We start from the raw sequence: 24,104 nt of genomic DNA, 5'->3' as shown, positions 1-24,104 counted from the left end.
CAACTGAGCTGCAGGTATTATTAGATCTCACAGGATATTTAGGCCATTAAGGTTGAGCTCCTGGTGTTTGGCTCTTTTGTAATGTCCAAATGGCTTCTGGGTATTGCTAAAAGGGGTAATAATAACCGTTACACAAAAGAAAAATGGGGAGCCAGTGACATAGTGGTAAAATAATCCAAAGTTCAGACTTCTTGCCTCTGTTTTGATAGTCTAATTAAATTGAGATCTACTTGAGATCCATTTATATTCCCAAACTGACATCTGGTAAATATGAGTCATAAATAGAGTCATAGAGTTAGAGTCATAGAGTCATAGAGATGTACAGCACGGAAATAGACCCTTCGGTCCAACCCGTCCATGCTGACCAGATATCCTAACCCAATCTAGTCCCACCTGCCAGCATCCGGCCCATATCCCTCCAAACCCTTCCTATTCATATACCCATCCAAATGCCTCTTAAATGTTGCAATTGTACCAGACTCCACACTTCCATACACGAACCACCCTCTGTATGAAAATGTTGCCCCGTAGGTCTCTTTCATATCTTTCCCCTCTCACCCTAAACCTATGTCCTCTAGTTTTGGACTCCCCCAACCCAGAGAAAAGACTTTACCTATTTACCCTATCCTTACCCCTCATAATTTTGTAAACCTCTATAAGGTCACCCCTCAGCCTCCAATGCTCCAGGGAAAACAGCCCCAGCCTGTTCAGCCTCTCCCTATAGCTCAAATCCCTCAACCCTGGCAACATCCTTGTAAATCTTTTCTGAACCTTTTCATGTTTCACAACATCTTTCCCATAGAAAGGAGGCCAGAATTGCATGCAATAGTCCAACAGTGGCCTAACCAATGTCCTGTACAGCCGCAACATGACCTCCGAACTCCTGTACTCAATACCCTGATCAATAAAGGAAAGCATACCAAACGTCTTCTTCATTATCCTATCTACCTGCGATTCCACTTTCAAGGAACTATGAACCTGCAATCCAAGGTCTCTTTGTTCAGCAACACTCCCTAGGACCTTAGCATTAAGTGTATAAGTCCTGCTAAGATTTGCCTTTCCAAAATGCAGCACTTCGCATTTATCTGAATAGTTATAGAGATTTACAGCACAGAAAAAGACCCTTCGGTCCAACTCGTTCATGTTGACCAGATATGACCTAATCTAGTGCCATTTGCCAGCACAAGGCCCTATCCCCCTAAACACTTCCTATTCATATACCCATCCAGATGTCTTTTAAAGGTCACAATTGTACCAGCCTCCACCACTTCCTCTGGCAGCTCTTTCCATAAACATACCACCCTCTGCGTGAAAAAGTTGCTCCTTAGGTCCCTTTTATATCTTTCCCCTCTCATCCTAAACGTATGCCCTATAGTTCTGGACACCCCACCCCAGGAAAAAAACTTTGTCTATTTATCCTATCCATTCCCCTCATGATTTCATAAACCTCTGTAAGATCACCCCTCAGTGCCTGGCGTTCCAGGGAAAACAGCCCCAGCCTGTTCAGCTTCTCCCTATAACTCAAACCCTCCAACTATGGCAACATCCTTGTACATCTTTTCTGAACCCTTTCACGTTTCACAACATCCTTCTGATAGGAAGGAGACCAGAACTGCACGCAATATTCTAAAAGTGGCCTAACCAATGTCCTGTACAGCCGCAACATGACCCTCCCGACTCCTATTCTCGATGCTCTGACCAACAAAGGAAAGCATACCAAATACCTTTTTCATTATCCTATTTACCTCTGACTCTACTTTCAAGGAACTATGAAACTCCAAGGTCTCTTTGTTCAACAACACTCCCTAGGACCTTACCATTAAGTGCATAAGTCCTGCTCTGTTTTGCCTTTCCAAAATGCATCACCTCACATTTATCTAAATTAAACTTCATCTGCCACTCCTCAGCTCATTGGCCCATCTGATCAAGATCACGTTGTACTCTGAAGTAACATTCTTCGCTGTCCACTACACCTCCAATTTTGGTGTCATCTGCAAACTTACTAACGATACCTCCTAAGTTCACATCCAAATCATTTATATAAATGACAAAAAAAGCAGAGGACTCAGCACCAATCTTGTGGCACGCCACTGGTCACAGGCCTCCAATCTGAAAAACAACCCTCCACCACCATCCTTTGTCTTCTAGCTTTGAGCCAATTCTGTATCCAAATGGCTAGTTCTCCCTGTATTCCATGAGATCTAACCTTGCTAACCAGTCTCTCCCAAGAGGAAGCTGAAATCCATATAGATCAAGTCTCCTGCTCTGCCCTTATTAATCCTCTTTCTTACTTCTTCAAAGAAGAATGAAAAAAGCTAAATGTTATTTAAATAGTGAATGACTACAGAATTCCAAGGTGCAGATGGATTTAGATGATCTAGTACATCACAAAAAAGTTCGCATGTAGGTAAGGAACATGATCAAGAAGGTTAATGTAATGCTATCCTTTATTATGAGAGGAATTGAATATAAATGTAAGACATTATGCTTCAATTAGTCAGGCACTTGTGAGACCACATTTCACTTGTCAAGGCAGAAATGGAAAGATATTTCCTCTTGTGAGTCAGTTCAGAACTAGGGGGCATGGTTTTAAAATTAGGGGTTGCTCTTTTATAACAGGGATGAAGAGAAAGGTTTTCTCTCAGATGTAAGACTTTGTAAGACATTGTCACTTTCTGGCTCAGAAAATGGTGGAGGCGGGGTCATTAATATTTTGTACAGCAAAGCTATTTTATGGAGGGAAGGATAAAAATGCAAGAGAAACTTTGGCTAAAAATGACAATTTGCCAAAGCTCAAGGTTATAATAGTTGAATTTATTCTTATCTTTTGGAGATAGTTTCGTGATTCTACAGCAACAAATCAATGACTTGCAGAATCTTGAGCAGTAGAATGAGCAATGGGCTAATTTAACAAGGTCATTCACTAATTGACATAGTTACTTATGTTGAAGTAAATAATTGTCCCGTTGTACAACATTCAGCAAAGACACTAAATGCCAACTCTGATTAGCTCCATGTTTTAAGAGATTGACAGTTTGCACAGCTTCCTGTAACAAATGAGTTTCTGAAATGAACTGGTGAGTGGTTAGATACACTTGCAATATTTATGACTCACTTTTAGTGCATGTCAACATGTGATCATAAGTCCAGAATAATGTGATAGCAAGGGGACCTCCATTTAATTTGACTATCAAGACAGAAGCAACAGTTAGAGCAGCACAAAAATCAGCACTGAATTCATCTTCCATCTGGTCCCAGCAAACAGTAATTATTTCAGAAATGGCATGCAAGATCTTTTCAGGGTCTGCCAAACTCATCAGTTCTTTTTCGTTTCAGAGTAAGGCTACAGACTAGCAACTATTATGATTGAGGTTGGAGAGGTGCACCATTCTTATTCTACTCTCACTCCTTCACTAGCTGCAACAAATTTAAAATTAAACAAGAACGGGGTGTACTCAATTGTAGCTGAAAATGTGTTGCTGGAAAAGCGCAGCAGGTCAGGCAGCATCCAAGGAGCAGGAGAATCGACGTTTCGGGCATAAGCCCTTCTTCAGGAATGAGGAAAGTGTGCTAAGCAGGCTAAGATAAAAGGTAGGGCGGAGGGACTTGGGGGAGCGGCGTTGGAAATGCGATAGGTGGAAAGAGGTTAAGGTGAGGGTGATAGGCCGGAGTGGGGGTGGGGGTGGAGAGGTCAGGAAGAAGATTGCAGGTTAGGAAGATGGTGCTGAGTCTGAGGGTTGGCACTGAGACAAGGTGGGGGAGGGGAAATGAGGAAATTGGAGAAATCTGCATTCCTTGTGGTTGGAGGGTTCCTAGGCGGAAGATGAGGCATTCTTCCTCGAGCCGTCATGTTGCTATGGTCTGGCAATGGAGGAGTCCAAGGACCTGCATGTCCTTGGTGGAGTGGGAGGGGGAGTTGAAGTGTTGAGCCACGGGGTGGTTGGGTTGGTTGGTCCGGGTGTCCCAGAGGTGTTCTCTGAAATGTTCCGCAAGTAGGCGGCCTGTCTCCCCAATAAAGAGGAGGCCACATCGGTTACAGCGGATGCAGTAAATGATGTGTGTGGAGGTGCAGGTGAATTTGTGGCGGATATGGAAGGATCCCTTGGGGCCTTGGAGGGAAGTAAGGGGGGAGGTGTGGGCACAAGTTTTGCATTTCTTGCGGTTGCAGGGGAAGGTGCTGGGAGTGGAGGTTGGGTTGGTGGGGGGTGTGGACCTGATGAGGGAGTCACGGAGGGAGTGGTCTTTTCGGAACGCTGATAGGAGAGGGGAGGGAAATATATCCCTGGTGGGGGGTCCGTTTTGGAGGTGGCGGAAATGACAACGGATGATATGATGGATATGGAGGTTGGTGGGGTGGTAGGTGAGGACCAGTGGGGTTCTGTCCTGGTGGCAATTGGAGGGGCGGGGCTCCAGGGCAGAGGAGCGCGTAGTGGAGGAGATGCGGTGGAGAGTATCGCCGATCACGTCTGGGGGGACATTGCGGTCTTTGAAGAAGGAGGCCATCTGGATTGTTCGGTATTGGAACTGGTCCTCCTGGGAGCAGGTGCGGCGGAGACGAAGGAATTGGGAGTATGGGATGGCGTTTTTACAGGGGGCAGGGTGGGTGGAGGTGTAGTCTAGGTAGCTGTGGGAGTCGGTCGGTTTATAGTAAATGTCCGTGTTGATTCGGTCGCCCGAGATAGAAATGGAGAGGTCTAGGAAGGGGAGGGAGGAGTCTGAGATGGTCCAGGTAAATTTGAGGTCGGGGTGGAAGGTGTTGGTAAAGTGGATGAACTGTTCAACCTCCTCGTGGGAGCACGAGGCAGCGCTGATACAGTCATCGATGTAGCGGAGGAAAAGGTGAGGGGTGATGCGAGTGTAGTTGCGGAAGATGGATTGTTCCACATATCCTACGAAGAGGCAGGCATAGCTGGGGCCCATGCAGGTGCCTATGGCTACTCCTTTGGTTTGGAGGAAGTGGGAGGATTGGAAAGAGAAGTTGTTCAGAGTGAGGACCAGTTCAGTCAGTCGAAGGAGGGTGTCAGTGGAAGGGTACTGGTTAGTACGGCGGGAAAGGAAGAAGCAGAGGGCTTTGAGTCCTTCGTGATGGGAGATGGAGGTGTACAGGGACTGGATGTCCATGGTGAAGATAAGGCGTTGGGGACCGGGGAAGCGAAAATCATGGAGGAGGTGGAGGGCGTGGGTGGTGTCCCGAATGTAGGTGGTGAGTTCTTGGACTAAGGGGGACAGGACCGTGTCAAGGTAGGCAGAGATGAGTTCGGTGGGGCAGGAGCAGGCTGAGACAATGGGTCGGCCAGGGCAATCAGGTTTGTGGATTTTGGGCAGGAGGTAGAAACAGGCGGTGTGGGGTTGTGGGACTATGAGGTTGGAGGCGGTGGATGGGAGACCCCCTGAGGAGATGAGGTTATGGATGGTCTGGGAGATGATGGTTTGATGGTGGGAGGTGGGGTCATGGTCAAGGGGGCAGTAGGAGGAGGTGTCCGCGAGCTGCCGTTTAGCCTCAGCGGTGTAAAGGTCGCTGCGCCAAACTACTACCGTGCCTTCCTTGTCTGCCGGTTTGATAGTGAGGTTGGGGTTGGAACAAAGGGAGTGGAGGGCTGCACATTCCGAGGGTGAGAGATTGGAGTGGGTGACAGGGGTGGAGAGGTTGAGGCGGTTAATGTCACAGCGGCAGTTGGCTATCGAGGGCAGGTAAGAGGCCAGCACAAGGTGTCCAGGTGGATGGGGTGTGTTGGAGTCAGGAGAAGGGGTCATCAGAGGGTGGGCGAGAATCCTGGTTGAAGAAGTAGGCGCGGAGGCGAAGGCGGTGGAAGAATTGTTCGATGTCTCGCTGCGTGTTGAACTCGTTAATCCGAGAGCGTAGGGGAATGAAGGTGAGGCCTCTGCCGAGGACTGATCTTTCATCCTCAGAGAGGGGTAGTTCTGGAGGAATGGTGAAAACACGGCGGGGCTGGGAGCTAGGACCTGGTGTGGAGCTGGAGCTGGGAGTGGGGGCGGGGTTAGGCATGGGGCGGGAATCGGGGCGGGGATGGAGATCAGGGCAGGGGTGGGGTTAGGCGTGCAAACTCAATTGTAACATTTTTAGACTGTATTTGGTTTAGTTCTAGAAACAGTTCAGAAAGGTTTCTTTAGTCAACAAAAAACAACTAATATATTACAAATAAAAAAATTCAAAAATCAGTGACAATAAAATAGAATTAATCTGTGCAGAGATAGACATCATTTATATTTTAACATCTTAAACTTAACATGAAGCAAATATGGGTAACAGAAAATGTAGGCTGAACACCCATGCAACATAGTGCATGATTCTGGATCAGTGATGCTGGAAGAGCACAGCAATTCAGGCAGCATCCGTGCATGAGACAGGCCCATAGATTTCTCAGCAATCTCCCCTAAAACCTTAGTGACAGTGTGGGTCAGCAAATCTCTTAAAACCTCACAAGGGACTACAATTCTTCAATTTTGACAACCTGGCTCTGATACTTGCTTAAAAATCACTCTGTCATAGACTACCACAATATTTGTATACATTGTGGTCTTCACCTTTTTTGAGACTATGTTCCTTTGTACAGTAAAAATTGAACTTGTTCCAACTTTGTAGAAACAGTGAGCTTCAACTAACTAGTACTGCCTCCAGGTTTGTTTCCTAAACTCTGAACTGGCTAAGCAGTACAAAGTAAATGCCTCATATGAGTTTCCTTCACTCCTCCTCACATCAACTCTCAACTATCAGGAGTTCTTTCAAGCTCCCAGCACTTTTCAACATCCTTGACCATGTGCAACTATGCAAGATGCTGGTTGAGACCATATCTGGAGTATTGTGAGCAGCCTGGTCCCCTTATTTAAGGAAATATATTATTTCATTGGAGCTAGTTCAGAGAAGGTTCACCAGGATGATTCCAGAATGGAGGGTTTGTCTTATGAGCAATTGTAAAATTGGTTGGGATTGTACTCCTTGCAATTTAGAAGAATGAGAGGTCACCTCATTGAAACAAATAGGATTCATAAAGGGCCTGACAGAATAAATACTGAGAGTATGTTTCCCCTTGTGGGACAGACTAGGACCAGAGAGGATAGTCTCAGAATGAAGGGGCACCAATTTGTGATTGAGATGAAGGAGGAATTTCTTCACACAGAGGGTTGAGAGTCTTGGACAACTTTGCCATAGAGAGCTGTGGAGACAGACTCCTTGTGTATATTTAAGACTGAGATAGATAGATTATTGATCAGTGGGGAATTGAGGATTGTAGGGAAAGGGTAGGAAAGTGGACACGAGAAATGTTGGATCAGCCATGATCCTATTGAATAATGGAATAGGCTCAAAGGGCCGAACAGGCTACTCCTTTGCTTATTTCTTATGGTCATATTATGGCCTGACTCCAACACTTAGTTACCTAATATCTTTTTAAAATTTTCCCTGAATTCTAATCTTCCCACTCTTGACTTTTTACTGAATCCCAAATACACAGTCCTAATGTAATTCATTGCTTTTTCACAGCTGTCCAGTTAAATGGTTATTTTCTGTGTAGAATTTGCTTCTGTACCTATGTATCCTTAACTAGCTGTTGAAGTAAGCTGTCTTTAACAGTCAGTGATCGACACCCCACCACTGGCCGGAAAGCCGGGGAAATATTACTGCAATAATTTTCAGAGAACCCAACAATGTTCAACGTTAACTGGTGGTTTACTGTCTGTTGTCAGAGTTTCAAACCAGCTGTGATCTTGAAATGCTCTTCAGTGACCCCTCAGCTGTGTGGTGTGACCTACTGAAAACCTTGCAACAAGTTCTGTCATTGTTCTGGGCGGCTTCAAACATGATGAATATTTGGAATCACGAAATGTGGCAAGCCCTAGAAACTGTCTTTTGAATGTCACAATAAGAACAAAATGTTTGTTCCTACTGCACAAACTGCTACAATGTCAAAGGAATTCATTACGCAACACAACAGAGTTTTCTGGGGAGGGCTCAGCAGAGGTTATTAAAGTTTCCAGAATAAGTAATTTAAAGACAGAGAATAAGGAAAAGGTGAAAGGGGTGGGGTTGTCTTGTTAATAAGAAATGAAATAAAATTGATAGCAAAAAGTGATATATAGTTGTGGAATCTATATGGATAGATTTGAGGAACTGCAAAGGTAAAAAAGGAGTTATATACAGACCTTCCAGCAATAGTCAGGACATGGGAAGAAAATAAATCAGGAGACAGAAAAGTATTGTAATAATACATTTCTTACAAAAATCATGAGTGACTTCAATATGCAGATTGGGAAAATCAGGTTATTAGCAGATCTCAAGAAAAGGAATTTGTGGAATGTAGACAATGTTTATTTTGAGCAGAGCCCACCAGGGAACAGGCCGTTCTGAATTTGATGATTAGTAATGAGGCAGACTTGAATAGGAAGCTTAGTGTGCCCTTTGGGGCAGTGACCATAACTTGATCGAATTAATGTGGCAGTTTGAGGGGGAGAAGCTGGAATCAGATGCAACGGGTACAATTGAGTAAAGGTAACTACAAAGACATATGGAAGGAGCTGGCCAGAGTTGATTGGAAGGGGAGACCAGTAGAGAAGATGGTGCATTAGCAATGGCAGGTGTTTCTGGGGGTAATTCAGGACGCACACCATAAATTCATCCCAGTAAACAAAACGTACCAAGGAGAGGATAACGAAACTATGGCTGACAAGGGAAGTCAGGGACAGCATAAAAGTAAAAAAAAACTTGTGGCATGAAGATTTGTGGGAAGCCAGAGGATTGGGAAGCCTCGAAAAACTGGCAGAGGATAACTAACAAAGCAATAAGAGTGCAGAAGATGAACTATGACAGTAAGCTAGCTAGTAACATTAAAAAAAAGCATGAGCTCTTTTTTCAGATATTTAAAAGCTAAAAGAGCAGTAAGAGTAGATACTGGACCACTGGAAAATGAGGCTGGAGAAAGAGAAATGGGGAACAAAGAAACAGTGTCAGTTTTTACAGCAGAAGACACCAGCAGTATAACAGAACTACAAAAGAGTTAGGGGGCAGAGGGGAGTGCAGCAGCCATCACTAAGGATAAGGCACTAGGGAAGCTAAAGGTCTGAAGGTGGATAAATCACCTTGACTAGATGGACTACACCCCAGAGTTCTGAAGGAGATCATTGAGAAGATTGTGGAGGAATTGGTGCTGATCATTCAGGATTCACTGCAGTCAGGGAGGGTCCCAGGGGACTGGAAAATGGTTACTGTAATATGCTTGTTTAAGAAGGGAGGGAGGCAGAAGGCAGGAAACTATAGGCTGATTAGCCTGACTTTGGTCAATGGTAAGATTTAGAATCCATTATTAAGGATGAGATTGCACAGTAGTTTGAAGTGCATGGTAAAGTGGGCCTGAGTCAGCACAGCTTCGTCAAGGGGAGGTCATGCCTGACAAATCTGTTAGACTTCTTTGAGGAGGTAATGAGTAAGTTACACAAAGGAGAACTAGTGGATGTGATCTATTTGGATTTCCAGAAGGTCTTTGACAAGGTGCTGCATAAGAGGTTGATATATAAGGGACAAAGTACTGGCATGGCTAAAGGATTGGCTGACTGGCAGAAGGCAGAGAGTGAACATAAGAACATAAGCACTAGGAGCACGAGTGGGCCATCTGGCCCTTTGAACCAGCTCTGACACATAATAAAATCACGGCTGACCTCTTCGTGGACTCAGCTCTACTTACCTGAGCTCTCACCGTATCCCTTAATTACTTTATTGTTCAAAAGATTATCTATCTTAGCTTTAAAAACGTTTACTGAAGTTGCATCAACTACTTCACTGGACAAGGAATTCCACAGATTTACAACCCTCTGGGTGAAGAAGTTCCTTCTCAATTCATAAATCTGCTCCATCTAATCTTGAGGCTATGCCCCCTTGTTTTAGTTTCACCCGTCAGTGGAAACATCCTCTCTACTTCTATCTTATCTATTCCCTTCATAATTTTATATGTGTCTATAAGATCCCCCCTCTTTCTTCTGAATTCTACTGAATATAATACCAGTCTACTCAGTCTGTCCTCATAAACTAATACCCTCAACTCTGGAATCAACCGAGTTAACCTCCTCTGCACCCCCTGTAGTACCAGTACATCCTTTCTCAAGTAAGGAGACCAAAGCTGCACGCAGTATTCCAGGTGTAGCCTCACTAGCACCCTGTATAGCTGCAACATAGAGTCATAGAGATGTACAGCACGGAAACAGACCCTTTTCTGTTTCAGACACTTTTTCCAAACCATCCATGCCAACCAGATATCCCAACCTAATCTAGTCCCATTTGCCAGCACTAAATCCTATTCCTATACCTATCCAGATGCCTTTTACATGTTGCAATTGTACCAGGCTCCACCACTTTCTCTGACAGCTCATTCCATACACACACCACGCTCTGTATGAAAAGGTTTCCCCTTAGGTCCCTTTTATATCTTTCCCATCTCACCCTAAACTATGCCCTCTAGTTCTGGATTCCCCAACCCCAGAGAAAAGAACTTGTCTATTTTTCCTATCTATGCTCCTCTTGACTTTTTAAATCTTTGTTATGTCACACCCCAGCATCCGACATTCCAGGGAAAACAGCCCCAGCCTATCCTGCCTCTCCCTATAGCTCAAATCCTCCAACCCCGGCAACATCCTTGTAAATCTTTTCTACATAATCTCCTTGCTTTTAAACTCAATCCTTTTAGCAATGAAGGACAAAATTCCATTTGCCTTCCTAATTACTTGTATCTGCAGACCAACCTCTGTGATAAAGACCTCTGAGATAAAGATGGCAGGTTTTTCAGGATGGCAGGTTCAGCTTGCAATTAGGAAGGCAAATGCAATGTTAGCATTCATTTCAAGAGAGCTAGAATACAACAGCAGAGACTGTGGTCAGACTGCACTTGGAATACTGTAGTTAGTTTTGGGCCTTGTCTCTCAGGAAGGATATGCTGGCCCTGGAGGGGTCCAGAGGAGGTTTACAAGAATGATCCTGGGGATGAAGGGCTCATATGAGGAGCAATTGAGGACTCTGTATTTGAAGGTCCATATTTGATAAAGTTCAGAAGGATGGGATAAGGTGGGTGTGGTGTGGGATTGATTGAAACTTATAGAATACTGAAAGGCACGGTCAGAATGGATATAGAGAAGCTGTTTTGACTAGTAGGAGATACATGGCCCCAAGGACACAGACCCAGAATGAAGAAATGACCCTTTAGAACTGAGATGAGGAGGAATTTCCTCAACCAGAGAGTGGTTAATTTATGTAACTCATTTGGTAGAGGGCCGAGAGGCCAAATCAATGAATGTATTTAAAACAGAGATAGGTAAGTTCTTGATTCGTAAGGGGATCAAGAATTTTAGGAGATGGCAGGAGAATGACATTGAAAAACATATCAGCCAAGAGCAAATGGCGGAGCAGGCTCCATGGGCTGAATTGCCTAATTCTGCCCCTATATCTTATGGCTTGATTTGAATTGTTACACAATTTTAAAAGTAGCTGAAATCAATGGCAATAATGATTTACCACTCCATTGCCCATAACAGTAGGGAAAAATTGCTCCAACCATTTTTGGAACACCCAGAAGAGTTGGGATATCTGGTCGGCCTGGACAGGTTGGACCGAAGGGTCTGCTTCCATGCTGTACATCTCTATGACTCTATAATTGCTTAACTGTCCCACACTGTTAAGGGGTTGGAGTTGAGGGATTAGTTTCACTCCAAGAGCTGCTGATCAATTGCAGAGTTGGCAATGCGTCAGCCTCAGCAATACCAGCAGCAGCAGCAACAATGGAAGAGACCTCAGACAGATAGCCTCGGCTAATGTGACTGTATGAGGTCTCCTGTGGGTCACAGAATGCCTCATCAGGAAATTGCAAGGAGGCTGGCAGCTTTTATTAGCTGGTCTCCCCATAAGGTATACAATTCTCCCCCTACCCCAGCAGAATAGCAACAACACTGTGATGTGGTCCGTACAGTGATCAATAATTAGTCTCTGAAGAAGGCTTGACTTTCATTGCTCTGACTTAAACTCTGATTAATAGAGAACAGCATTGCTCTGATTTTGGATTTGGGAGGTGTTATTGAAGGAGCCTTGATGAGTTGCTACAAGACATCTTAGAGATGATATATACTTGCAGCCACGATGCACTGGAGTGGTAGAAGTGGATATTTAACTAAATGGATTGGCTACCAATCATTATTACTGCTTTTGCCTGCCCATCTGTCTGGCTCCCCTTCCTCCTTTGACTTGGCAGTTTAAAGCTACCTCCCCTACCTGTTTGAATAGGGTTTTGGTCGTCTAAACTTATGTCTCCTTATCTGACTTCAAGTCAAATGCTGTTTATTGTCAAACGCAGCATGGTGGCTCAGTGGTTAGCCACTGCTGCCTCATAGTGCCAGGGACCTGGGTTCCATTCCCACCCTGGGTGACCTGTCTGTGTGGGTTTTGTCCCACAATCCAAAAGGAGAAAGTGAGGTCTGCAGATGCTGGAGATCAGAGCTGAAAATTTGTTGCTGGAAAAGCGCAGCAGGTCAGGCAGCATCCAAGGAACAGGAGAATCGACGTTTCGGGCATAAGCCCTTCTTCAGGAATCCTGAAGAAGGGCTTATGCCCGAAACGTCAATTCTCCTGTTCCCTGAATGCTGCCTGACCTGCTGCGCTTTTCCAGCAACACATTTTCAGCTCCCACAATCCAAAGATGTGCAGGTCAGGTGAATTGGCCTTGTTAAATTGCCCATAGTGTTATGTGCAAATATAGGGTAGGGAAATGGCTCTGGGTGGGTTACTCTTTGCAGGATTGGTGTGGGCTTGTTGGGCCAAATGGCCTGTTTCCATACTGTATGGAATCTAATCTAATTACACTCTGTGAAGGGTCTTGGGATATTTTACTGTCTTAAATGAGCTCCGCAGTAAGACACGTGGTCATTACTAAAATGGAATAAAATGCTCAGACGACTCACAGAGTGGCTTGGTGCCATTATTTTGGTCTACACCCAAAAGTGCAATAGAATTACGAAATGATGATATCCTGAATCTGACACCATTGGGAAATATTTCACAAACACAGAACAAGGTAATTTTGTTGGGCTTGTGTTTGTACTCACTCTAACTCAGCCAGGCCTCCTTTCTTTGAGATCAATTACAGTGGCAAATTTGACAGTAGGTTTACAATAATTTTTCTGTTGGGTTTTAGATTACTAATTTAGATTACTTACAGTGTGGAAACAGGCCCTTCGGCCCAACAAGCCCACACCGCCCCGCCGAAGCGCAACCCACCCATCTACATCTACCCCTTACCTAACACTACGGGCAATTTAGCATGGCCAATTCACCTGACCTGCACATCTTTGTGACTGTGAGAGGAAACCGGAGCACTCGGAGGAAACCCATACAGACGCGGGAAGAATGTGCAAACTCCACACAGTCAGTCGCCTGAGGCGGGAATTGAACCCGGGTCTCTGGCGCTGTGAGGCAGCAGTGCTAACCACTGTGCCACCGTGCCACCGGGGGTTCCCATGAAATGGTAGATGGCAAAACACAATTGCATGTATAAACAGTACAGCAAAATACAGTTTCTTTTCTCATTTTTCTGTTTCTGTAATTTTAGTCTTACCTCTAGGCTGGTTTTTCTTTCTTTGCTATCTTTTTCTTTGCTATTGATAACACTTTCTCTTTAGCTTTGCTATCCCACATTCTTTTCCTCTCTTTCTGTTATCTTCTTTTTGTACTTTTGTCTCTCTCTCTCTTTGATTTTTTTTTGCTCTTTTTCCTTCCCCTGTGCCTTTCTAACTGTTAATCAGGAAACGTACTACTTCCAAGAATCAGAAGTTAGAAAAATAGGCCTTAAAAATATCTGTATGAAACAGAAAATCAAAAGAAATGCACAATTATTACAAACATTTAAAAATGAAAGGTGATACGAGAACTTAGCAATCAAAAAGCGTTATAAATTTTTCATTGAAAGATCATCAAATGCTTGAGCTCTGGAGGCTGATCATTTTAAAGTTTCATGTGCAGTATTTCTCATGGTTGTAACAATAACCTCTGGGTGGCTGACCTTTGGAAGGACAAGGAATACTGAGATAAAACCAGTCTAATGTTGCAATGTTATCAGGAGCCCACAACAAAATCACAATTGAACTTTTGTTTTCCTGAATCCTTGACTAACTAACAAAATAACTTGCAGTGTGAGTTTATTTAAATAAGCTTTGTTGCTAATTACATAGTTTTGAAGGATAGTCAGTGTTATTTTCTAAGAGGGCAGCGGCACAACCAGCAAAGGTCAATGTCATAGAAGAGCAATAGCACAAATTAGTGATAAAACATGTAACCAGATAATGTGTTTAAGGAATAATTGTTGACCAGGAGAAAGGAGCACACCCTTGCTCTGTTTTAAGTACTGAAATGGGATGCTTCATGTTCATCTGAAAAGGAAAGTCCTGATTTAACAATTCATCTTAAAGATAGTACCTCCCTCAATATGGCACAGAATGTCAGGCTCTGTTATGTGCTCAAGACCCAGCAAAAGTGAAGGAACAGCACAATAGATCCAAGTCAGTATAGTATACCAATTGAAGGGGACTTTGCAATTGGTGGTGCTCACATGCATCTACTGCCAGTGCCTTTTGAGGTGGTGGTAGAGGTCTTGGATTTGGAAGGTGCTGGCAACGGAACCTGCAAGGTACACATTGCTAACACTGGGTATTGATCAAAGTTTGTGAGAAGATTGGCTGGCTAAAGAACTACAGCAGAAACTGAAACACCAGATCAGCGGATCCAGACACTCTATACAGTCAACACAGGAATTCTTGGACATCATCAGAAATATACACATAGACAAGGAAGAAACTATGGTCTCATTCGATGTAACGGCACTGTTCACCTCTATCGACAAAACCCTAGCCAGAGAAACAATAGTCAACCTGCTGGACATACAGAACAGACAACAGGACGGTGAACCTATCAACAAAGACGGCATACTCAAACTACTGGACCTGTGCCTCACAACACACTTCACATTCAACAACCAAATATATGAACAAATTAACGGCACACTCATGGGCTCACCCATCTCTGGACTCATAGCAGAAGCGGTAATGCAAAGATTAGAACAAATAGTCTTACCGCAAATTCAACCCAAACTCTGGGTCAGATATGTGGATGACACCTTTGTAATCATTAAAAACACTGAAATAGAGAACACACACCGGATCATCAACGCCACACTCACAGGAATCCGATTCACTAGAGAGGAAGAAAAGGACAACCAACTCCCATTCCTAGACGTGATGGTACAGAGAACACCTAATGGAGAATTCACCACAAAGGTATACAGGAAAGCCACACACACAGACCAAGTCCTGAACTATGAAAGCAACCATCCCAACACACACAAAAGAAGTTGCATCAAGACACTGTTCAAAAGGGCTACAACACACTGCAGTACATCAGAACTGCAAAAAGAGGAAGAAGAACACCTATACAATGTATTCGCCAAAAATGGATACCCCCGCAATTTCATCAACAGATGCCTAAGGGAAAGACAATGGAACGAGGACATGCCGCAACCCAAAGGACTAGCCACACTACCATACATCAAGAGCATTTCTGAACTGACAGCCAGACTACTGCGACCACTAGGACTCATAACAGCACACAAACCAATAGCCACTCTCAGACAACTCACCAGAACGAAGGACCCATACCCAGCATGAGCAAAACCAATGTAGTGTACAAATTCCCATGCAAGGACTGCACAAAACACTACATAGGACAAACAGGAAGACAGCTAACGATCCGCATCCATGAACACCAACTAGCCACGAAACAACACGACCAGCTATCCTTAGTAGTCACACACGCAGATGACAAGCAACATGAGTTCGACTGGGACAACATTACTATTATAGGACAAGCCAAACAGAGAACAGCCAGGGAATTCCTAGGGGCATGGCACTTATCCACAGATTCTATCAATAAACACATCGACCTGGACCCAATATACCGGCCACTGCAGCGGACAGCTGGAACTGACAACCAAAAGCGGCAGAGACAAAACCACTATAAATGCCGGAGGAAACATCACAGAAGCGCTTCACAGGAGGCTCCCAAGCACTGAGGATGTCACCTAGACAGGGGACGAAATGTCTGCAACACAAATTCCCAACTCGGCGAACAGAACCACAACAACTGGGTATTGATGTTAAAAATCACACAACACCAGGTTATAGTCCAACAGGTTTAATTGGAAGCCACTAGCTTTTGGAGCGACGCTCCTTCATCAGGTGATTGTCAGATGAAGGAGCGTCACTCCGAAAGCTAGTGTGCTTCCAATTAAACCTGTTGGACTATAACCTGGTGTTGTGTGATTTTTAACTTTGTACACCCCAGTCCAACACCGGCATCTCCGAATTATGGGTATTGATGGTTGAGGAAGCGAATGTTGAAATGGGCAACAATCTAGCGGCTGTTCTGTCTTGGTTGAGCTTTGGAGCTGCAGTCAATCAGGCAAACGGTGAGTATTCCACCACAAGTCCTAAGTGGCCTACCTGTATCCTGAGACTGTCCTCTCGTTCTAAACTTCTCAACCAGGGAAATCATCCTCCCTGAATCTGGTATTTCTGCCCATTTACAATTCCATACTTTTCGATCAAAACCTTCTAAACTCTAGTGAATACAGGCGAAAGTGGATCAATCTCTTCTCATAGGACAGTCCTGCCATCCTCAATATCAACGTAATGAACATCGCACACACTCCCTCTATGGCAAGTATATTCATTTTTGGGTAGTGTTGGGGAGATTTCATTGCGGTGTTTAATGTAGGGCTAGGGAGGGTGACACTTCCAGCCCTGAAATGGTTAACAACAGCCAAGCGAGCTGCTGCAGGCGATTGCATGACTGCTGGAGCTTGTAAGGGATATGCATAATGTTAATTAAATCTTGGAGCCTGTAAATACCAGCCAGTATCAATTGCCCCATCGAAACTCGGGATTAATAAAGAAACTGATCGGAATCTGTAACTGTTAGACAAGTGTGAATTGCTCTATCGGAACCTGTAACTAGTGAGTGTGAATGGCTCTATTTAAGTCTAAAGTTGATAAGTGTAATTGACAATTTAGTTAAACTAAAACTATTGAAAATGGCTAGCCTGTCAGGCGCATAGTAATTCCTTGACACAATGGACTATTGAATACGGGATCGGAACCGCTCCCAGGGATGGCTGAGCCATTGTCAAGCACAGCAGGAGCTGGACAGGCACTTCGATGCGGCCAATAGGAGGACGGATCCCCAGCGCGCGCAGATGAATGGACCAATGGGGAAGGCGAACTGACCGGGGACTCCAGGCAGCGCGAAGTATAATTGTGTCAACTTTGAACGGGAAGGGAGAACGCCTTCTCCAACGAATGCATGCTTGTAGATTCGTTGTACCAGTTAAGATTCTGTGAATAAACTGCTGTCTGCGTCTAATCATAGTTGCCAGTGTGAGTCTCTCCTTCCAAAAGAACACGCAAAGACGGGACCCTCCGGGTCCGTCTTAACATTTGGTGAGCCTGACGCGGGAAGGGAAAGAGACAACGGCGAGTTGGCAACGTTGGCGGATCAGGGAGCAGACAACCTTCGGCCGAAGTTTTCTAAAGGTGGGGAAGCGCCTGTTAAATCCAAGGCTTCCAGTAGTTAGATTTACTCTCAGTTAGTTTCTTGTCTGCTCTCCGACCCTCACCAACCCAAAAAAAAAACCTGATCAATTTGACAGCAGCATCGCAGAGTCCTGACTGGTAAGCTTTTACTAACCTTTTGTACCCAGTGTGTGAATTTCTAGCGCGGCTTTCGGAGCCGGAGCGCATATATATTTGTACCCAGTGTGTGAATTTCTAGCGCGGCTTTCGGAGCCGGAGCGCATATATATTTGTACCCAGTGTGTGAATTTCTAGCGTGGCTTTCGGAGCCGGAGCGCATATATATTTGTACCCAGTGTGTGAATTTCTAGCGTGGCTTTCGGAGCCGGAGCGCATATATAGTTTTTACCCAGAGTGTGAATCACTAGCGTGGCTTTCGGAGCCGGAGCGCATATATAGTTTTTACCCAGAGTGTGAATCACTAGCGTGGCTTTCGGAGCCGAAGCGCGTGTTTTTTTTTTTTCTTCCCTGAATCTCTAGCGTGGCTTTCGGAGCCGGAGCGCATATCTGTTTTGCCTGATTTTGCAGATAGTTCTGCCTGACGATTACCTGACGTTTCCTACCTGAGCGCTGACCATATTCGACTTCCTGGATCCATGTTAATGAGCACTTAAACCTGACGGACTTTTGGTTTGTATATTTGTTGTGACCACCGAACATACCCGGGGTGACAGAGGTCGGAGCTCTCCTTATGAAGAGGGTGTAACCGTACAGACGTCTGCCTTAGACCGGTTGTTAAGAGCAGAGATCTGCCACGCGAAGGTCAGGTTTTGAAAGACGTACTGTTTTTGAAGCGGTTCCCTTCAGGGGAGATCCGACATGGGGGACCTGAATTTCGGACCACCTAAGTTGACTCACCTCAGGACAGCATGTCCCGGAGTGCCCTGGTGGCACTGCAGGGACGGTGGGGACATGCCTATTCACAGTCAGTTACTGCTGGATGGCGTAGCCCTGCATAAGGAAAAGTTGGACCTGGTGATTGCCCAAGCACCAGAACAAAAGGGAATTATCCTGACAAGATTGAGGGAAACATTTTAAAAAAACCCACATTAATGATCAAAATTCTGGATGGTCTCTACAGGTCACCACATTATTCGGCTCTCCAAACAATTGTGCTAGGCAAGCCCCCCGCTGGGTGGGCACCCCCGAGCACTGATAGCTCCCGGGAATGGAAAACAAAAATGGTTGTGACTTTTACCCCACAGTGGCGATACAGACCGGTTTGTTCCCCTAATGGTCCAATTGTTTCGGACGGTCTTACCCGGGAGCTAGACTATTTAACCACGGCTGTTACTTTACCCGCTGATGCATACACTGACGAGTCCACCCCAGTCCCGAAAATCCCTGACTCGCGGCCACCGACAGGGGAGATATTGGTGGAAATCAGGACTCAGTTACGGGAGAATAATACTGCTATGGAGGCTAAACGAAAAGTCCGTAACCTAGAGAATAGTCTCAAGCTGTGGCGGGTTAAGAACTGGTTCCCTAAAGATGACCAACCCTTCTTTACGACAAGCGAATTTGATGCCTTCCGAGCTAAAGTCCAAACCTTCTTGCGGGAGGGGAAAGGGGATACCAAGAAAGGGTTTTTTAATTTAGTCAAATCTTCCAATAAAAAGGAGGATGGAGATGTTTACTTGCGGGAGCTTCTGATACGCTTCCAAAGCCACTTACCGACTTCACCTATTCACACACCAGTATTGGGTGAGCAGGGTCCTGTCCCGGAATGTGAGCCTGAGTGGTCTCTGAACCCTACTCCAGTTTACCCCCCTACACCTTACACTTCTCCTGTGGCCGTGCCGACCCAAGGTGATGAGATTGCTGCGGGTTTTGAAACTTTTCCCCTTTTTTCCGCCATTTTCCCGATCACGGTTAATAAAAACGTTAACAGAATCAACCTCCTCCACTACAATATGCAGAGACTTACCAACCTAACCCGGGATGCGGTTGACGCCATCCATGAACAGCTTGCACAGTCCTCCCTCATGACTTTACAAAATAGGATGGCCTTGGACATGTTACTTGCTGAAAAGGGAGGTGTCTGTGCACTGTTTGGGACCATGTGCTGTACAGCCATATCAAACAACACAGGCCCAGATGGCAAACTCACTAAGACCCTGGTGAAGCTCCGAGCCCTGGCTGCTGAGCTGAAGCACCAATCGGGGATAAGGAATCCAGTCGTCGACTGGCTGAATGCCACTTTTGGGAGATGGGGGACACTGCTAGGACAGCTGGCCATGGGGGTGAGCATCTCGGTAGCTATTCTTGTCACTTGCGGGTGTTGCTGCATTCCGTGTATCAGGACACTGGTAACACGCACTATTGATCGTGCCCTATCAGGAACAGATGCCTCCTCGCCCGTATACCAGGCGGTGTTGCTGGACCGGCCTCCAGCTAGAACTGCCCAGCGAGAGGGTACGCTCCAAAACCCGCACATGTTACATGCGGCACCGCGGGTACTGAGTCGCAAGACTATCTACGACTTTCCCCTGTAACCCTAGTGCCCGATTCCCTCACTTTCATCCGGGTGTGGGTGCTGTACTCCACAGACCCAGGGCTGTGTCATCTGTCCGTTTAAATCGGAAACTCACCCAGCTTTTACCTCAAAGGGCCCTTGCTGTTTACACAGCCAACGGCCTGAGGTGAAATTGCTAGAGTTGTAGGTAATCACTTTTCGAGTGCCTTTAATATATTTACACAGCTGGCGGGCTGGGGGGATCTCCTGCTGATTCGAGTACTTGAATCCTAGAAAGCTTACTCAGCTGACAGCCGGATTGCCTCTGCGTGGGGGTAATTGCTTGTCTCGGTGCTTGCGGTTTATACTGATTTGTTTAATGGTGCCTGTGGTTTATAATGATTTTTTTTCTCGATGCTTGCGGTTTATAATGATTTGTCTAATGGTGCCTGTGGTTTATAATGATTTTTTTCTCGATGCTTGCGGTTTATAATGATTATTTTTTTTCTCTCTTGGATAGATACAGATGCTACAGTTTGCGCGCATGGCCGTTCCCGGTAGACGGGGGATTATCATTAATGTACGGCAATTCACACTGCTCACGGTGACAGGCCTATTTGAGGGTCATCTATTTCCGTAGGGTACGGGGTTCCAATAGGTGTGCTTATGTTTTCGTTTTTCCCCTACTTCTACCCAATACTATTCCTTCTCCCTCAATGTAGCATCTGCTGTTCGAAGAATATAATAAACCCCTTCCGTGTTAGTTTTGCCCACCTACATTGGCAGCACTTTAACTTATACTGTACGCTGCAGTCAGGGGCCGAGAAGTACTGTATGCCCCGGGATCCAACTGCTGGTCACACCAGTAACTACTACCCTGCAATCGGAGGCTCTACGTGGGTTTTGACCAGGTTGCCACTGCCCGGCTCTGTCCTCAGCGGCACCTGGATGGAGGTTGCTGTCCGTTACTGACTGGAGGTTGTCCAGTGGCGGAAGACTCTCCTCGGGCACGGGTCAGCCTGGCACAGGTGCAATTGCGCTGTGCACTGGGAGGAGATTGCCTCCGACCACATGGCCTGCAGTACACACATCAGACGCCTGGACGGGCCTGCAGGCCTGTGAACCATTCTGGCCGGCGGGAAGGCCGGGGCACTGTACACTGTTCCAATGGGTTTCCGGTCGCTGGCGTATACCTGATTGCGGGCAGTATGCCCTTACACCTTCTCGTTTGTTGTACAAGGAAACACGAGACAAACCACACACCACCGTAGCGGATGGGCATTTGCACTTGTTTTCTTGGACAGCAGACGTGGCACCCTATGTGGTTTACTTTCCCCTTCCGGCCCTCTTACGTTCGTTACTGTTTACATGGGTTGGTGTGGCCTCAGTAGAGGCCAAGGGAGGGAATGTTGGGGAGATTTCATTGCGGTGTTTAATGTAGGGCTAGGGAGGGTGACACTTCCAGCCCTGAAATGGTTAACAACAGCCAAGCGAGCTGCTGCAGGCGATTGCATGACTGCTGGAGCTTGTAAGGGATATGCATAATGTTAATTAAATCTTGGAGCCTGTAAATACCAGCCAGTATCAATTGCCCCATCGAAACTCGGGATTAATAAAGAAACTGATCGGAATCTGTAATTGTTAGACAAGTGTGAATTGCTCTATCGGAACCTGTGACTAGTGAGTGTGAATGGCTCTATTTAAGTCTAAAGTTGATAAGTGTAATTGACAATTTAGTTAAACTAAAACTATTGAAAATGGCTAGCCTGTCAGACGCATAGTAATTCCTTGACACAATGGACTATTGAATACGGGATCGGAACCGCTCCCAGGGATGGCTGAGCCATTGTCAAGCACAGCAGGAGCTGGACAGGCACTTCGATGCGGCCAATAGGAGGACGGATCCCCAGCGCGCGCAGATGAATGGACCAATGGGGAAGGCGAACTGACCGGGGACTCCAGGCAGCGCGAAGTATAATTGTGTCAACTTTGAACGGGAAGGGAGAACGCCTTCTCCAACGAATGCATGCTTGTAGATTTGTTGTACCAGTTAAGATTCTGTGAATAAACTGCTGTCTGCGTCTAATCATAGTTGCCAGTGTGAGTCTCTCCTTCCAAAAGAACACGCAAAGACGGGACCCTCCGGGTCCGTCTTAACAGTAGGGAGACTAAAACAGCACATAATACTCCTGATGTGGTCTCACCAAGGTCCTGTATAACTGCATTAAGCCATCCTTAGTTCTGAACTCAAAACTTATTGAAATGAAGACCAATAAAACATTTGCCTTCTTAATTGCTTGCTGCACCTGCTTGCCTATTTTAATTGACTGACGTACAAGGACATTCAGATCCCTTGTACATTCGCACTACTCAGTATATCACCATTAAAATAATACTATACTTTCTCTGTTTTACACACTGAAGTGTATAACATCACATTCAGCCATATTATATTGCACTGCCATGTGTTTGACCACTCACTTGTCTAAATCAGCTAGCATCATCTTCCCAACTCCAATCCTGTCCAGTTTTATGTCATCACTAAGATTGGAAATGTTGCATTTGGTTATCTCACATCAGTCACTTACATATATCATGACTAGCTACGGCCCAAGCACTGATCCTTGCAGTACCCTACTAGTCACTGTCTGTTACCCAGAAAAAGAATAATTTATTACAACTCTCTGTTTCCTGACAGTTTAACCAAATTTCAATCCATGTCAATACATTAACCCCCATCCCATGTGCTTTACCTTTGCATACTAACCTCTTATGATGGATCTTATCAAAAGCCTTCTGAAAATCCAAATACACCAAATGCACTGGTTTTTCCTTATCTACTAGTTACACGCTCAAAACTCCAGTAGGTTAGTTAAGCATAATTTGCCTTTCATTAACCCATGCTGTCAAAAAGTGTGGCACTGGAAAAATACAGCAGGTCAGGCAGCATCTCAAGAGCAGGGGAGTTAACCTTTCAGACATAAGCCCTTCATCAGGAATCCAGCTCATTCCCAAAATGTTGACTCCCCTGTTCCTCAGATGCCGCCTGACGTGCTGTGCTTTTCCAACACCACACGTTTTGACTCTGATCTCCAGGATCTGCAGTCCTCACTTTCTCCATTAACCTAGATGACTATTGCTTACCAAATTTTCTGTTTTTTAAAATAATAATACTATTTTAGCTTTTTCCCCACTACTGACATTAGGCAAATTGGTCTGCAATTGTATTTTTACTCTCCCTACCCTTTTAAATAGTGGAGTTACATTTGCCACCATCCAATCTACTCCTGAGTCTGTAGAATTTTGATTGACAGTGTATCCAAGATTTTCAGGGACACTTCCGTTAGTATTCAGGGATGTAGATTGTCAGGCCTTGGTGATTCCTCAGCCATTAACTCCATTAATTCCTCTAGCACAATTTTCTTATTAAAATAGACCCTTCATTTCTGCCCCCTCACTAGACCCTTGGTTCCTTAACATTTCTGGGAGGTTAATTAAGCCCTCTTTTATGAATTTAATGGATAAGTATGGATTCAATTCTTCTGCCACTTCTTTGATCCCCATTATAGAGTCATAAATATTACTGTTTACAGTCAGAGCCATACCCTTTATAACTTCCCTAGCTTCCCTGGAGTAGGGAAGTAGAGAGTTAATGCTTCAGTTATGCCAAGCATAGCTAGGACCACATCTAAAGTACTGTGCAGAGTGATGGCTTCCTCCTTTAAGGAAGGATGTAAGTTCATTGGAGGCAGTTCAGAGAGGGTCATAAGACTAATTCTTGGAATTAATGGGTTGATTTATGTGTAAAGGTTGGATAACCTAGACTTACAGAAGTGTAAGAGACAACATGCTGGAAACATATAAGATCCTGACAGTATGGATGTGGAAAGGGTGTGTCCTCTTGTGAGAAAGTCGAAACAGTTGCCACTGCTTGATATTAAGGAGTTGCACAATTAAGATAGAGATTAGGAGAACTGGTTTTCGC

At 45.1% G+C, this 24,104-nt stretch overlaps 1 protein-coding gene across 8 annotated transcripts in view; it reads right to left on the bottom strand.

Annotated features, from left to right (window-relative positions):
* The window catches only part of LOC122548449 (uncharacterized), a 184,883-nt gene that overhangs the window by 44,256 nt on the left and 116,523 nt on the right, over positions 1 to 24,104 (bottom strand). For 5 of the 8 annotated variants that reach the window (XM_087983087.1, XM_043687141.2, XM_043687136.2 and 2 more), the window contains one exon: positions 3,116 to 3,187. The exons of the other annotated variants lie outside the window; for them this stretch is intronic. In XM_087983087.1, the coding sequence (XP_087839213.1) occupies positions 3,116 to 3,187 (72 nt within the window). The remainder of the gene's footprint in view (positions 1 to 3,115; positions 3,188 to 24,104) is intronic. 8 annotated transcript variants of the gene reach the window in all.

The sequence above is a fragment of the Chiloscyllium plagiosum genome, unplaced genomic scaffold, assembly GCF_037043375.1.
Source record: "Chiloscyllium plagiosum isolate Xiang-an unplaced genomic scaffold, Cpla_swu_hap1 HiC_scaffold_3, whole genome shotgun sequence".
NCBI classification, from domain to species: domain Eukaryota; kingdom Metazoa; phylum Chordata; class Chondrichthyes; order Orectolobiformes; family Hemiscylliidae; genus Chiloscyllium; species Chiloscyllium plagiosum.
Note: the sequence above shows the minus strand (reverse complement) of the source record. Positions and strands in the feature narration are given on the sequence as shown.